Here is a 16,859-nt window from a genome sequence, read left to right as displayed (position 1 = left end):
GGAACACATTTTTGAAAGTGTCGAGGGTCGAAAGTCCTCGGGGCTACCATAAAATTGTTGAATCTTTGGGGGACTTAGATCTTAGGGGGGTCTAACTTTTTGCCTGAGACCTAAACCCTCGCTGACGCTATGGAGTTTTGAGAGTTTTTGAGAGGGGACCTGTGAATCAGACCTGGCAAAAGTTTTACTTTCCAAAAAACTGAGTAAACTCCTAACCCTAAAAAGAGGTAAAAAACTAATGTATTCAAAAATACCGGCAAAATTTTGACGACAGTTGTCATTACTAAATCTGTTTTTGATTTATAAACTATACGAATTGAAAATACACACTTGCAAGAAAATTTCGGACAGCCAAAACCTTAGGAAAAGTCAGACATTGTGTTATAAGACAATATTTATTTACACGTGCCTCTCCAAACGTGATAGTTGACCTCTCCAAGCTCCCTGACTAGTGAGAGTTAGCTCCCTACTATTAAAGACATTGTAGCACAGAGCTAAAGAAGGCTCAAGAAATTTCTTTGCCAAGTGCAATTTAGTTTTTTTTGCGAAGCTCAGACAGACGTACTATCCGGATATTCTAAAGTTGATTTTTATTTTGTATCTTATCAGGATGAACGAAATTTTCTTCGTGACCCTCCATCAGGAGTGGATTTTCAATTCAACCTTGAACACATGATGCCTGTTGCTCTTGCAGTTCTCAAAGACGATGAAGAGTTGGAAAGAATGAGATTTACTCTCGTCCCAAAAAGGTCAAATTTCTCTCTTACAATGTGTATTGAATCAATCTAATATAAAAAATGTAGTACAGTCAAATCTCTTATTCAAAACGCTCTAATAGACGATATCGCGTTTAGATAAATGCAATACATTCTGGTTTCTCGGGGACTCTCAAAGGAATTATAATGTCGAGTATATAATGATCTGGAATATATTATAATTCCCTTGAGGGTCCCCGAGAAACCAGAATGCATTGCATTTATCTAAACGCGATATCGTCTATTGGAAGCCTACTATAATTCGAACTAAAACAATGGTTCCTACTTTTGCTAAAGTTAAAAAGTGTCCAACTTCCACTTTATTATACCGGGTGCGCCACAAAAATGTTTCTCTCTTTAAAACTAGTTTTTTCGAAATCTAAAATTTTTTAAAGAACCATTCCTATCCCATTGGATTGACCCATCAGTTTCAAAATTTATGTGTTGAAAAATGTTCTTAATCATGTAAAGCCTATTGCGAGTGCTAGTTTTAAAATAAAATTTTGATAGGTCGATTTTTAACGTTTCGGGCACTTTCTGAAAGCAACTTTTTTATTCAATTGAGCATAAATTTTGATTTAATGAACCCAATTTATTAAATGACCCATCATAATTTAAGTTTATCTTTCTTCTTTCCATTGGAATAGGAATGATTCTTTTAAAATTTTTTCGATTTCGAGAAAATCAGTTTCAAAGAGAAACTTTTTTGTGGCGCACCCGGTATTACTTGATTATATCATCGAGCTAAAAATGGCTTTAATAAGTATGGCGAATTCCAGGCATTTCAAATAATGTTGAAATCTTAATCATAAGAGAAGAGTTTTTTTGGTCTACAATCAGTGCCATAAGATATTGGCACTTTTGGCTAATTTACCATTTTTCGAAAATTGTAGTTCGAGCGAGAATGTCAATTTCGGGACTTCAACTTGATTTCAACGATGATTTCGATCTGGGAGGGATTTATTGGTTTCTAGGCTATATTTCAAGCCCTACTGGACCATTTTTGAACTTTTGGATCCTTAGATCCTAAGGGTTCTTAAGTCTTAAGTCTAGCGATAAAAATCAGAGTTAAACTCTACCCTTCGAACCTACTTTAGAGCACTTGCAAATCGATTGTGGTTATAAAACACCCCGGTGGATTACCTTTTTGTGCCAAGTTTTTCGTCACCGATTGTAGATATATCTTCGGGACTTTGACAGCCCTTATTCATGAACAATATTTAAACTAGTCATAGCTTTCACTAAATGCCCACGCAGAAGATCATGTCATGCACTTATAAAGCTTTTAATGCTTTAAAAATTAAAGCATTAAAAATAATCAGGAATAATTGATTGATTTAATGATTGAATGATTGATTAATTGATTGATTGAGGCATATGCTTGAAAAAAAAATTATATTCCATTAACACGATACTTGAAGGATTCATGCAGCTTGATAATTTGATAAAATTTAAGGAAAAGCTTCTCAAAAATATATTTCAAAAATTATGGTATCATTAGCTTACTGGTTTTCACATCTCCTGTTTGTTTTTTTCTCCCAGTTTCTTTCTTACAACAATATATGTCATGATTATTATTCACAATAGACCTTTTCTGATAATGCCGCAGACATCTTAGATTGTAGGCAAAATATGTAGCATAAATATGTGAATAAATCAACAAGGCAACCAATTAGAAATAGCTTGCTTTTTTCATTGGCTGCTATATTTCAACAATTCTCTATTGCTACTTTGCCTAATAAACAATAGCCAAGAGAATACTACGTATAAAATTTATCAAAAAGTTCTGCGCCATCTTAAATTGGGTGAAATAGAAACCAATCCTAGTTAAGGCCCGGGCTCCTCTTATGTACGCTCAGGTACGACGGAAGCTTTTTATATCTGGTACGGCGAATGAGGAAATTTAAGCGATTTTATAGCGATTTTATAGCGATTTTACCGACGAAGAGGAAAACTTCGGGTATTTTTGTGAAAATCTGGTACGGCAGCCGCCGTACCTGCCGTACCCGTTGCGTTGTGCCTGACGCTGTGATTGCACGTTTCTCAAGCAAAATCTTCTATGTTGTTGGTCAAAAGAAAAATAAAGGAATGCCATTGTGGTCTATTCAGACTTATAGTCGAGAAAAGTTGAAATGCGCTTTAATTTTTTTTCAAGTGCATAGTACTTTTTCATGATGCAATCTTTTCTCCAAGCTGAAAGGATCGAAGTCATTAAGATGATCGCAGCGCAGACAATGAAGAGGCGTGCCTTCAGGAAGCTAGATTTTTTGAGTTTATAGCTATATACTTTCACTTTATTGTGTTTCCGTATGAATGTCTGTGTATCTAGTCTAACCACCGTTAAATGCCTTCGGGAAGGTCCCTCCTAACTTGGAAAGCTAGAATTGGAGCTATTTCACCAAACCACTGGAGCGTAAGTTATTTAGAAAAAGTTGAATATGCGCATGTAAAGTTAAACGAATGTTAACAAACTTTTTTCAGGTTTTTGAAATAGATTTTACCACACTGAAAAAACAGTCAATACACTCTAAGTGAGGTAAATCTATTTTGAAGACCAAAAGAAAAAGTTTGTTTACATTGATTGACATTCAACATTCATTCAACCAATTTTGGATTCAACTTTACATATGGCCATATGCATACATTCAACATTTTTGTACTTTGCCGGTATCTTGTTTTACTAAGTTAAGAAGGACTTTCTCGAGTTACGACCATATTCTGTCCCGAAAAAAAAACCGAACATTTACGGAAGAGACTAACTACGGGGATGGTTGCGCGACAAAACACAAACAACAAAAACAACAAAGTTTCGAGATTCCAGTCCATATCTATGCATGAAAACATGAGTGCCTCCTCGTCGCTGCGCTCCTGCAGGGGCAATAACATAATTGATAGCTATATTTTTAAATTCTAATTTAAAGCTGTCGTTTATTTTTCAGGATAAAAGAAGATCGTTTCTGGAGGAATTACTTTTACCGAGTGTCACTAATCAAACAATCTACCCAGCTATCGTCGCTCAGTTTGAATAAAGGTATGTCCAAATATTTTTGTGTTAACATTTTGAGATATCAATTATAGTTATGCTATTGATGGAAGAGGGAAGGACCTCTTATTTCCTTTGTAAATTAGAAACTTCATCCCGCTGCAACAAAAAACAACACTTCTTCAATTTTTGGAACTACCTGGAGGTGCCATGAACTAACCTCTGTTCGTTCGTCCGTTCGTCTGTTACCAACTTTTCTCGGGATTGAATAATAGGAATTTTGTGATTTTTCGTACAAAGGTGCTTGCTCAAATGTGAGCCTGATATTCCGGCCAATTTTGGCACAAAAATGCCAAAAATGGGGTTTTTTGAACTTTGTGAAAAAATCTGTTCATTAGTTTTCCTGACTTTTTGTACGTAGAATTACAGTGTGCTAAATATGAAAAAGTTCATTTTTCGAAAAAAAAGTTTTTTGGGCCAATTTGGGCCCAAAAATGGGGTTTTAGTACTTTGTGAAAATTTCTTCATTAGTTTTTCCTGATTTTTTTTGTACAAAGACGTAGAATTACAATGTGCTAAAGTGTGAAAAAGTTAATTTTTCGAAAGAAAATTATCCAAAATTAGTGTTTTTTAGTGAAAAAGCGCAAAACGCGCGATTTCAATTATGATAATCAAATATTTGTGTGAAAACAAGAAACAAGATAATTATATATTGCCTTTGTAGCCAATAGTCGAAAGTGAAAATATATTTCTTAAAAGTTGATGTAATATAGAAACTATCCTTCCATATTTTCTTATAAGAACACTATCAAGCGGTAGATCAAAAGTGTGAAAAGCGTTAAGATCAAGTTACCTTATTACCTATAAAGTAGAATGTAGCTAAGATAGTCATTTAAATTATTGATGAAAGAGTCAGTAAAAAAGGAGTCAGAACACAGTTTGTTTTTATTTTCGATTTAAAACTTCTGTTTTCAAATAGTGTTTCTTGAAAATGGTGTTTTTTGGAATATTGATTTTGGAGACTGATTTCGTAAAAGAGTTGGTAGATGTTGGATTATTATAAATCGAGGGACGAACATGAATGTCTTATAAATAAGGGCGATCCTGGTACCCTAGTAGTAGCACTGCTCAATGCTGGTAAAAAAGGAAAATTTCATTGAATTGCAAAATGACCCACATCGAGTAGTGCAATCATTAGGGTACCACTCCGATCAAAGATTGTGGATAAAGCTTGGTCCAGGGTATTTAAAGGTCGGTGGTACGTACACATTCTACCTCCTCTATGTTTTAGTCTCTAAATAGACGAGGTGTGTATGGATGGATGAAAGGTGAAGTTCATTCGCATATGCACTTTTTCTTGTTACCGTGTGGAAACCACTCTAAAGGGAAATACTTTAATTACACTGAAACGATTCCCACATGACCGTTAAAAGAAGAGTGCACACTTTTAAAAATGAATGAATCGACTTTATTAATTAGTACTTTTATTGCAAAATTTTCAATATGTTGTTAGAATAATATAGAGAAGAAAATAGTTGCACTTGTACTAAAGCTCCATGTCTGAAAACTAAAACTTGACGGGGAGTGATATTAGTTGAACCATAGTACATAGTACATATAGTGTATAAGTAGAGTCTCCTTAACTTGAACAAATTTTCTCATCCCTTCAGTTAACAATGCCTTATAACCCTTACTCCATAGCTCGAAATTTCCTTAACTCGAACAAAATTTTTTTCTGCGGGCGGGCTTGAGTTATAGAGACTCTAATTAATGATACCAATGCTGATAAAGTCACAAGCAGTCGCTTTTTTCCTCTGTTTTCCTATTTGCTGCTTTTACACTTTTAAGTTTTCGATAGTAGAAATAATATAGTATGGTTGAACTTTCTTAGAAATTAGTTATTGGAAAGATTTGAATAATGATACCATCGCAATGGGAAGCCGTATTATCGTTCATCTTTCGCGCCACGCCCGTGTTATTTCATCTACTTGGAATTTACTTATTGTTATCAGTACGTTTCAAATGTGATTGGCAGAAGATACAAGCGCGTTATTAATTTCGCTTAGCGAAAGTATTACGATAGCCTTCCGTGTGTCTGGCGAGACATTTTTTGGGGCGCAAATTATGGCGTGGGCGTTTGGCTGCGGGCGTACTACGGCAAATATTCTAAAGGTGGACTCACTCACAAAGATAAAAAGTGATAAAAAACAGGGCTTTTCTTAATAAATAAAATACGCTAGTGCAAAAAGTGTAACCAAGCCCTTGTAAACAATCATTGTGAGAACTTTTTAATGGCTGCTTGATTAGGAAAGATCTAGTTTCAATCACCAATTCCGCCCTTCTCCTCTTTTTCTCTATTTCCTGTCTCTAACTCTGTTTTTTCTGATTTCTGGACTTACTTTTTTCTGAATGTGACTATTTGAAGCTATTTTGCTAATTCTGAAACTATACTTCCACACCTCGGTTCGAACCACCAAATGCAAGCAACCTTGGTTTCCAAACCCGACGCCTTACCACTTGAGCTATCGTCGCACAGCAGAATTACGCAATTCATAACATATTATACCAAACTGGCAAAAGACGGGGGTAATGTTATTATAATATGGGTAAAAGTACCCCTTTTTAAACCTGACTGAAATTCGAGCCGTTACTAGCAACCCTGCGGGGCCAAAGGCGCCGAGTATGCACCCGGCACAGTGACAAGCCGTTACTAGCAACCCTGACCCTAACTGATAATCGAATCCTGACCCCCGGAAAATTACCACGGACTAGAAAGAACGAAAAAAATTGAAGGGGCGGAATTGCTGATTGAAACTAGTTTTCACCGCTTGATTATGCACATCAGACATGCTTTTGAAACTTGCTGCTGCTGTATAAATTTTTATCATATTTTCTGGTCTTTTGTAGAGTATTTAAAGAGGTTTGATATTTGTTTACTACTAAGTATTTTGTGTAGTTAGTGAATGCACCAATAAATTGATCATGCTCAGTAAGCAGTACAAGAAGAGTTAATTTTCCACAACAAACAACAACATTATTAACCCTCTCTTCTCTTCTTCAAAAAACTACAAACAGCGCAGGTATGATTTTTTTTTCCTTTTTTCACCAGATAGTTATGTGTTAATAGTGAAACCAGTTGTGACAAACAGTCAGTTTTAGCAAGTACTGTGAAGTCGGGTAACTTGCATCTCAGTGGAGGGTAACTTGCACAGCCATCAAATGACTGACCAATCAAAGCAGCAAAATTTCAAAACAAATGAACTACGCAGCTCCGCTTGCAGCTCTAGCCTACCATTTTTGTTTTGATTTAACTTTGTATTTTAATGACCAAATGGGTCATTCATTTGAGGGCTTATGCAAGTTACCCGATCTCACAGTATTTCTTAGAAATCATGTCAATTGAAATTCAGCGATCATTTTTGTATAATCGAAACGACCCTGCCTAGACACTGCCGTACATTGTCATTGTACGGTGATTTAAGGTAAGGTAAGGTAAGGTGGGGTGTACAGATAATACAGCAGATTTCAAATTAACCTATTTTCACCGCCGTACAAAGCACATTTAGATCCAGCCCCACCGTACACCACCGTACAATGTACAGCGGTCCCTCGTTAATGATGACAGTTTTTTATCCAATGAAGTTTGATTGGTGTTCGACGAATTTGGTTAGTAAAAGTTCCAGCTTTTCCTCCCTGATAGGATGATAGATATTGGCTCGCTCTTTAAGAGCCAATTTTTTTAAGAGTCTGTAGGGTGTGATACCTCACCATCACAGATTTGGCTGAAACTTTCACCAAATGACCTTTTTAGTAAGAAAATAAGATCCTGAAAATTTCAGCTTCATATCTCAAGTGGTTTTTGAGATATGGGCCTCGGAAATTTCGGAATTTTTTCAAAAAATTGAAATTTTTGTGTCTGGACTAGTCTTTAAAGCCAACTTTGAGACTCTATAACTTTTTTTCTGATTATATTTGGGTCCCGATTTTTTCAGAGCTGTTAGTACTCTCGAAAGTGAAGGAAAAAATCAAAAATTGGGTTGCTGAAAATTTTTCAAATTTTTTTTAAGACCCCCAGCAAAGCGTCTTAAAAACTGCGAGAAAAAGTTTGGAGCCGTTTTTTGCTCAAATTTCTGACTGACTGGCAATGTTTTGTCACTTTAATTGAATTGGAACTCAGAAAACTAATACTTGTGATGGGAAAAATGAAAATTTGGACCTTTTGTGCCCATAACGGCTTCCATAATGGCGGCAAAAATAGCCCTTGCCAAAAAATTGTCCGAATTTTGCCCATTTTCAAAGGCCCGTAGAAAATTTTTCCTCCTACAGATTTTTCTGAAATTTTCAGGAAAGGTAGCCCAGACCCTCTTCTTTCACGCCTTAAAAAATCATGATGGGGCCTCAAACCCTCTTACATTTATGAAGTATCAAAGTTGACAAAAAATCACCTCTGGAACGGATTATCAGCTATTGCCGTAATCTTACTATACACCAATAAAAAATCACATAATGAAGATAAAAGTAATGTAAGTTGAAAATAAGACACTGGTTAAATAATTCTTATCTAATGTCTTTAGTAATTCATTCATTCATTCATTCATTCATTCATTCATTCATTCATTCATTCATTCATTCATTCATTCATTCGACCATGTAACGTAATAAAAAGTCAAGGTATAAAATAATAAAGAAAAATATATCATATGCTGAGTTTAAAAGAAATATTCTTTTGGCTCTATTTGCAATTTCCATTCAACCTTTTATTCAACGAATGAATGAAACTGAAGAAAAACAGAAGAAAAAGAAGGAAAAAAGAAGAAAAAAAGAAGAAAAAAGAAGGAAAAAAAATGTTGCAAAGTAAATAAAATAGATTGATTCTTGTTTTTTTTTCATTCTTCAATTTGATTTTGAAGCAGCAAGATGTTGAATGCAAACAAGCACTACAAAGATTGTTATCTTTTTTCTAAAGTATGTGGGCCTTCGAAGAGAGGAGATGATGGGATCTTCAAGACTGAGGACATTGACACAAAAATTCAAGTTAATTCATACTCAGTCAATGAAAAAGCAATGATAGAATCCAGAGCCCATAAAGCAATGTCAGACGATGGAAAGATCTGTGCTTATCACCGCTATCACTTAGGGACTTTATGGAAACCACCACAAATTTGTGTTCATCCCTTACATCCAAAGACTGCTACAAACTGGAAAGCTGGAAAGAAAGTCACAGGATTAAGACCAGCTTCTATGCAAGTATCCGAGAGTATCAATTCTTCATATCCTTTGCAATTTCCAATGTTTGGCAATCTATGTACTAACCATCGAAAGGCAGCAACATATGTTGAAGAAAGTGACCATGATGATCCTGACTATTCAATGACCAGTGTCGATGAATTTCATTCATTTCTTGAGCAGTCACCAGCATATAATTCACCACTGAAATTTCGATTGACAACACCTATTGATGATTTGGCTGACTCAACTTTAAGGTACCATAAACGAAAGTATAGAGAGTACATTGAATCTTGCAAAAGGAAATACGCTGAAATGGTGGCACCTGGCCAAGCAGATAAATTTGAAGAACATTTTTCTTCGGATTCTGAAGGTGACAATGATATCATACCTGAGAATTTGAAGTTTCTACATAAGGCTTTCACAGAAGCTGAGACTGAAAAACAAAGAACTCTCATTTTGTCTGCGATCCCAAAAGAGAGTTACTCCACTGCAGAAATAATGATAATATTCTCCTGTACTAGAAATAGAGTTCAGCAAGCTCGTAAATGGACTGAATCTTTTGGTGCACTTAATCTAAAACCTGACAAGCCATTCACCAAAAATAAACTAAACTTGAAATCTGCTGAGCACTTTGTGAATTTTCTGTTTGAGACAAATCTTATCCAGGATGTTGCTTATGGCACTAGTACGCTGGACTTTACAGATGGATCAAAACAATTACTACCGAAAGCCATACTCACATTATCAAAGGCACATACAATATCTGAATACAAAGAACATTGTCGCTATTTTGATTTCAATCCACTGTCAGACAGCACATTGTGGCGAATACTCGAGGCAATCAAACCTGGTCAACGCCATGCAATGGCAGGACTCGACAGCGTGAATTTATCCTAAATGAATTCAAAAGAGGAATGGCAGGCGCAGGTGGGAAAAAAGCAACACCTGATGCTGTTGTTCTTAAGATGAGAACAATCCGAGATAATCAAAACAAGAGAGTCTTCACTCCAGATCAATGGTTAACAAAGGAACAGATTTCTGGTGCATTCAGCCGTCTTGCTCGTAGCATGCCAAAGGTAAACCTTTTAACAAACGTTAAACCATTGACCTTCCTCTTTTCTTTAAAAGGCTCTATCATATCATGCATGATTCCAACTGAAGTATTTATTTTGGGAGACATTGGTATCATTTGTGATTTTCTATTTTCTTTTTCAGTAGCATCTCAGATTAAACCTATCAACTGTCTTGATTATGATGAAGCTATACATTTTTATTACAGGAGAGTGGTGAACCAGTTTCTACATCAGAGTATATGGAACAAGAAACCAATGAGGTTGAAGATGAACCAGTCCCAGAATGCAATTTGTTGGAAAAGGCTGTTGCTGATACAATGACAAAGATAAAGTCCCATTTTGAGATAAACGTCAACAATTTTGTTTGCTTGGCTCTTGAGAACAAAAAGCGTAAAGGAAATCGACTTGAGCACCTTGTTGGTCAGGTGGTTGCTATTGATGACGATTCACTTGAGATAAACTTTCTATCGAAAACTTGTAGCTATTACATTTGGCCAGAACGAGTGAGTCAATTTTGGATCTCTAGGGACGAGGTTCATCTCAAGTTGAACGAGCCAGACATTGACCGTAGACTTCATCTCGTCTTCTCAACTCATGATGTCAGTGCAATAGAAAAGTGTTGCTCATAATAGAACATATTATTTTTAAAGTCTATCTATCAAAAATAACTCTTAGAGGGTAATTTATTGATACAATATTATTAAAAAAGTAAGTGTACGAAAATTCGCGATACGTTTTGTTCTGAATTTTGAATACAGGAAATATTTGAGGATGCTGCCTTCTTTGTTTGTTAACATCATTTGTTTGCTTTAACAGGTTTGATAATTTGAAAGAAATTTTGTACAAGCCCATCAATGACATTGAACAACACAAAATTTTATCACAAAAAAATATCATGAACTGAACATCTGTTCAATTTCTTTTTCATTACTTTTTCATAGTATTATCATAGCTATTTTATAGTATATGTATCCATGATCATTTTATCTTTATAAACTATTATACACAGTTCTTATATTATCATAAGCTTCAATATGTAATGAAAAATCACTTCATTAAGGTGGGAGTCACATGAAAAATTGAGAAAGTTGATTTTTTACATTTTCCTGTATAACTTTTGAACTTGAAGAGATTTTTAAATGAAATTTTCTACAGAGGTAACTTAACAATAGATGATTTCAAAAATGTAAAAAAAAGTCTAAAAATAGCCAAGACGGGGGTAAAATCAGCCAGGGGGTAATGTACTGTGAAAATATTGTGTCAACGTTTTAGAAAAATCTACAAAACCTATCACAAAATTTTTTTTTGCAGCTTGTTAATATTTGGATAAGGAGTGTTATGAATGGAATTTTTTTTTTAAATTTCATTCCAGGGGGTCTGGAAACTAAAAAATGCATTTTTTGAATTTAGAAATCAAAAAAGTATTTTTTCAAAAATGTAATCCATTCATAACACTCTAGACCATAAATTGAATTTCTCCTGAAAATTTCAAGTTCATAGGACTTGTCAATCCTGAGAAAACGTTGCCAAGGTGTGCGAAAACCCCCTGAAACCTATTTTGAGAAAACGGACCGCAAAGTCAGAAGTAGATATATATCTCTATTTCTCTGTATAATAAATCAACCGTTTTACAAAATTCTTTCGCTGTTTGACTAAAATGGACTATAGTTCTACTTTATATACTTTAAAAAAGGCTTTGAAATATCAAAATAGTCCAGAAATTCTAAATTATCACTTTCACGTGATGTGCGCCAATCCTAAAATTTTGCGCCAAACTCCACGTCAACATTGATTTAAGTCAATTTAAATGTGTTTTCACAAGAAAAACCATATTTTCAATGTAATAGATCATCCTAGTATATTTCCTCACTGATTCTACTAGTTATAGGTTAATCTAAAGTTGATCTGTTGTGATACAAGAATCCACTTGGACATCTAGTCGTGCACGATTTCTTCTTGAATGTAAATAATCCAGCCAGAGGGCGGAGCCGGAGGGAGCGCCCCAGACCTTCAATAATTCATCACACACAATTGTTAAACCAGCCTCCAGGCTTTCAATTCCTGTAACACTTGGATCTTTAAATAATATCCTCCCCGGTTGACAATTATCCTCCGATTTTGGTCCATACTGAAAATAATCAAACAAACAAAAGAATTTCAATATGGGACAATATGGGAATATCAATCCCCATCGAGTTTCAGTCCATTCTTTTTATCCCCATGTATTGGCTGAAAAAATCCTACCGGGTGTGTGAGAAGGGCGTCTTAAATGCCTCTTGTTATAATTTTGAACCAACAAATACATTTCTTTCTTCATTTTTCAACTGAAAGGGCTTTCTTAGTTGAGAAGAATGACATTAAAGAGCTAAAAATGTCATCAGTCAATCCAACATTTCCAAATTAAAGCAGTTTTCATAGTCAAAATCACTGCTGACTTGCTGACAGCCTCCAAAATTTGTATGTTTTTAAAAATATCATTTAGAAGCGGCTAAATCCTGACAATGCGGAAACTTTAAATTTTTATTTTTTGGCGTCTTCGATGTAGGGCCAGGGTTTCTAGTAACGGCTTGTCACTGTGCCGGGTGCATACTCGGCGCCTTGGGCCCCGCAGGGTTGCTAGTAACGGCTCGAATTTCAGTCAGGTAAAAAAAGGGGTACTTTTACCCATATTATAATAACATTACCCCCGTATTTTGCCAGTTTGGTATAAAATGTTATGAATTGCGTGATTTTGCTGTGCGGCGATGGCTCAAGGGATAGAGCGCTGGCTTCCGGATCCGAACGTCTTTCTTTGGTGGTGGTTCGAATCCCACTCGGTGCGAAAATTAGACTGGTCGAAATTGATTAACAAATGATTGACAGGTATGAAAACTCAGTCAGAAATGAGAAACTAAGTCTCAGAAACTAGAAAATAGAAAAGGAGATCGAGAGATAGGAAGTGGAAAATAGATCCGCATTGTCAGGATTTAGCCGCACTTATATCATTTCTTTGGTTACCATCTTTGATTACGTCATATTAGGAAATCCCGCGAAAAAAAGGCGGTATTGATTTAGACGCCCGAAAAGGGCGTAAAAATATCTTTCGTTTGGTATGTCATGATCCTATGTTTAGATCAGCCATAAAGAAATCAGGCCCTAGCAACGGGTATGATTTTTCGTTGCTAAGGAAAATACTTTAGATCAGAGTCTAGAAAAAACCTTATATCTCAGGAAATATAAATGCTACGACCTTAAAATTTTCAGAGTGTGTTCAGAAAGGGTATAGGGTCATAAAACGCGCAAAATCTCGAAATCGATAATTTTTTCACCAAATCTCAAAACTTCATGTGACTCCCACCTTAAGAGGTGTATGTCAGTTTCATCATCCATTTTAATGAGAGTATTCGCACATTTATTTGACGATTTTTGGTCAACTTTGATACTTCATAAATGTAAGAGGGTTTGAGGCCCCATCATGATTTTTTAAGGCGTGAAAGTAGAGGGTCTGGGCTACCTTTCCTGAAAATTTCAGAAAAATCTGTAGGAGGCAAAATTTTCTACGGGCCTTTGAAAATGGGCAAAATTCGGACAATTTTTTGGCAAGGGCTATTTTTGCCGCCATTATGGAAGCCGTTATGGGCACAAAAGGTCCAAATTTTCATTTTTCCCCATCACAAGTATTAGTTTTCTGAGTTCCAATTCAATTAAAGTGACAAAACCTTACCAGTCAGTCAGAAATTTGGGCAAAAAACGGCTCCAAACTTTTTTTCGCAGTTTTTAAGACGCTTTGCTGGGGGTCTTAAAAAAAATTTGAAAAATTTTCAGCAACCCAATTTTTGATTTTTTCCTTCACTTTCGAGAGTACTAACAGCTCTAAAAAAATCAGGACCCAAATATAATCAGAAAAAAAGTTATAGAGTCTCAAAGTTGGCTTTAAAGACTAGTCCAGACAAAAAAATTTCAATTTTTTGAAAATTCCGAAATTTCCGAGGCCCATATCTCAAAAACCACTTGAGATATGAAGCTGAAATTTTCAGGATCTTATTTTCTTATTAAAAAGGTCATTTGGTGAAAATTTCAGCCAAATCTGAGATGGTGAGGTATCACACATTTGCCATACTGCAGATTTTTAAAAAAATTGGCTCTTAAACTTTAGCGTGGGCGTCTGCTAAATAAGCCGTCGGAATGTAAAAAGAATGGAAACAAGGTAATAAATCAAACTAATCAAGCTTCAATCAAACTTCACCGATCTTGATACACATTTTGCTAATTAGGATTTTCATTTTGAATCATGCTACCGTTGTTTGTATAAGATTCCCATTTCTGCACTAAGAATCTTGTTACTTTTCTGGAATCTTTCCCCTTTATTTTTTTTACGGGATAAACGGCAAGAGATTGGGGAGGGTTTGTTTAATGGGATGCCGTTTAAAGCAGTTATAAAGGAGTCAAAGTTTAATCTCAATGAGTATTATTTCTTTAAAGCTTAAAGTTGGCCAGTTTTTACCCTGCCATTTTTTAGTCCAGAAGCTGGAGCTCAACTACTCAACTGCTTTTTGCCTTTAATGGGCTCTTCCAGAAAATGTCTGTACATGGGGGTGGAGGATATAGTGCCCGGAGGGGGGGGGGTAGTGAAAAATCTACAAAATTTGCCTTGTTCTGGGGGGGGGTAAACTTGCTCTCGATGGGGTCAACTGGGTCAACTGATGTCCGGGGCGGGGGAGGGGGTGGGTTAGACCTGCTGTCCGGGGGATCAAAAGTCACAATGTCCAGGGGGGGGGGGTAAATTTCCAAAAAATGTTATATCCTTCACCCCCCCCCCCATATTCAATTTTTTGCTGGAAAAGTCAAATGATTTCGATGGTGGTGGGCCATCATTCATATCAGAAAGTAGTATACAACAGATTTTTCTGACTAGCCATTTTTCTCAGTTTTAGATAAATTCTACTGTTTATAGAAAGAAGTTGATATAAACTTTGCGCAAGTGAAAGAAGTCTTTATCACAAGTTCCTTCAAAGCACAAAATGAGGTTTCTGGTATCAAAGAATGAAAAGTTCATTTTTTCTTCTTCATTTTCAAAAAAATTTAAAATTATTTTTCTCAAGTGTATATTGCAGTTCTCTGAATTGAAAGATTTTGTTTACGCTTTATAGAATGTAATTCTTTAGTCGCATTTTTTAAGGAATTTTTTTTTAATGGATTAAGATTTTTCATAAAAAAACAGGGTATCTATGACTTGTGTGTACAATACATTTTCTATATTTTGTGTAGCGCTTCATTCAAAATGCATAATTCTGCAGGAGTCACGTTTCATGCGTCTTCGTCGTTGATGTTCAAGTATTATGCGAAATTTTCGACTTTAAGTCGTCTTGTATTCTTTTTACATAAGTCTAGTACCTCTGGCGATATAACGTTAGTTTCTAGCGAGGCCCGGAATTCCCGAGTTATTTTTTCCGAGTTAAAAAAACCGAGTTAAAAAAAACCCGAGTTATCCCGAGTTATGACGTCATTTTTGAAATTTAGTGACGTCATTTTTCATTTCATAACTCGGTTTATTTTGCTTCCTTTAACATTCCGAGTTATTTTCCATTTTTTAACTCGGGAATTTTTGCTTCCTTTAACTTTCCGAGTTATTTTTCATTTTTTAACTCGGGAATTTTTTCTTCCTTTAGCTTTCCGAGTTATTTTTGAATTTTTAACTCGGAAATTTTTGCTTCCTGTAGCTTTCCGAGTTATTTTCCATTTTTTTTGGCTTGTAAAAACAGCCAATAGTTCCAATAAGGGTCACAAAATCCCGAAATAATCAGTTTTTTCCTCAATTTTTGCGGCACATACCCGTCAGCTCGCAACCCTAGTATCCCCGGGGCTTCTATAAAGCCGAACGGGTCTTACACGATCCCTCCATTGTTTTTCAATAACACAGGGATGTGCCAAGCCAAGGGCGACTTTGCTGCTTCTAAAAATTTTCTCACGAAAATTTAGTGTTCATTCATTCGCTTACGTTACGTTTATTCTTTGTACGTGTGACAACGAGTGACAAAAAACTCGACTAGCAGTTTCCTCGTTGCTTAAGTAAAATTTTCCAGTATCTTTCACTTCACATTGCGCAGAATTGGGTTTGATGTTCGAATTATTTTTATAAAAAGACGGGGGTAAACATTCGAATAACAATATACCTTCAGGTCAACATTTAAAGACTTTCCACTTTGAAAAAGTAGCATATTTGACCCCCGGAATATTTTTTTCGCAAGTCTAATTAGAGCCTTATGGCACAAAAAGATTCGATTCATAATTCGAATGTTTTCAAAGGTCACATGCGTGCGGGAAACTTTCGAATGTTTTTCTGTAAGTTGATTTGGTGAGTGTGTGCACTCTGGACAGTTTTATTTATTTATTTTTTAACATCTCTCATAAAAATCTACGAATAGTCTATGAAATGATTGATTCAAGAATCGTTGGTGATTCATTCAAATTTTTTACAGCGAAGGGGGAAGGACTCAGTGAATTTTTCTGAGAATCTTGTCATGTCACTTAAAGTATTCTTTAATGAAATAGGGAGGAAATATGAATTTAGAAATTGCTTTATCTCATCACTTACCTGCAGTATTTTTTGAGATTTACACAGTATTTATCCTGTAATATTTTTGAAAGGCTTACACTTTGTTTATCTAGCAGGTCAGAGGCGGATCTGGGATTTTTCTGAGGGGGTTCAAAAATCTCTTTTCAAAAAAAATTTTTCGGAACAAACGTTTTGGGCGTAAATTTTGCACCCGCCCTGTTTGGGCGGTGTTACCTTTTTTCCATTCAACATAGGGGACGTTAATGAGCGCCTGCACGTCTGCA

General features: G+C 35.6%; 1 protein-coding gene across 1 annotated transcript in view; it reads left to right on the top strand.

Moving 5' to 3' along the window:
• Window positions 1-609: 609 nt before the first annotated feature.
• The window catches only part of LOC136799386 (synapse-associated protein 1-like), a gene marked incomplete at its 5' end in the record, with an annotated part of 31,562 nt that continues 15,312 nt past the window's right edge, over window positions 610-16,859 (top strand). Inside the window, 2 exons of the mRNA XM_067056098.1 lie at window positions 610-749; window positions 3,695-3,786. Coding sequence (XP_066912199.1) covers window positions 610-749; window positions 3,695-3,786 — 232 coding nt within the window. The remainder of the gene's footprint in view (window positions 750-3,694; window positions 3,787-16,859) is intronic.

Source organism: Clytia hemisphaerica, unplaced genomic scaffold (genome assembly GCF_902728285.1).
Source record: "Clytia hemisphaerica strain Z4C2 unplaced genomic scaffold, Clytia hemisphaerica genome assembly, whole genome shotgun sequence".
Lineage (NCBI taxonomy): Eukaryota > Metazoa > Cnidaria > Hydrozoa > Leptothecata > Clytiidae > Clytia > Clytia hemisphaerica.
The sequence above is the reverse complement of the archived record's forward strand: the minus strand, read 5'-3'. Positions and strand labels throughout refer to the sequence as shown.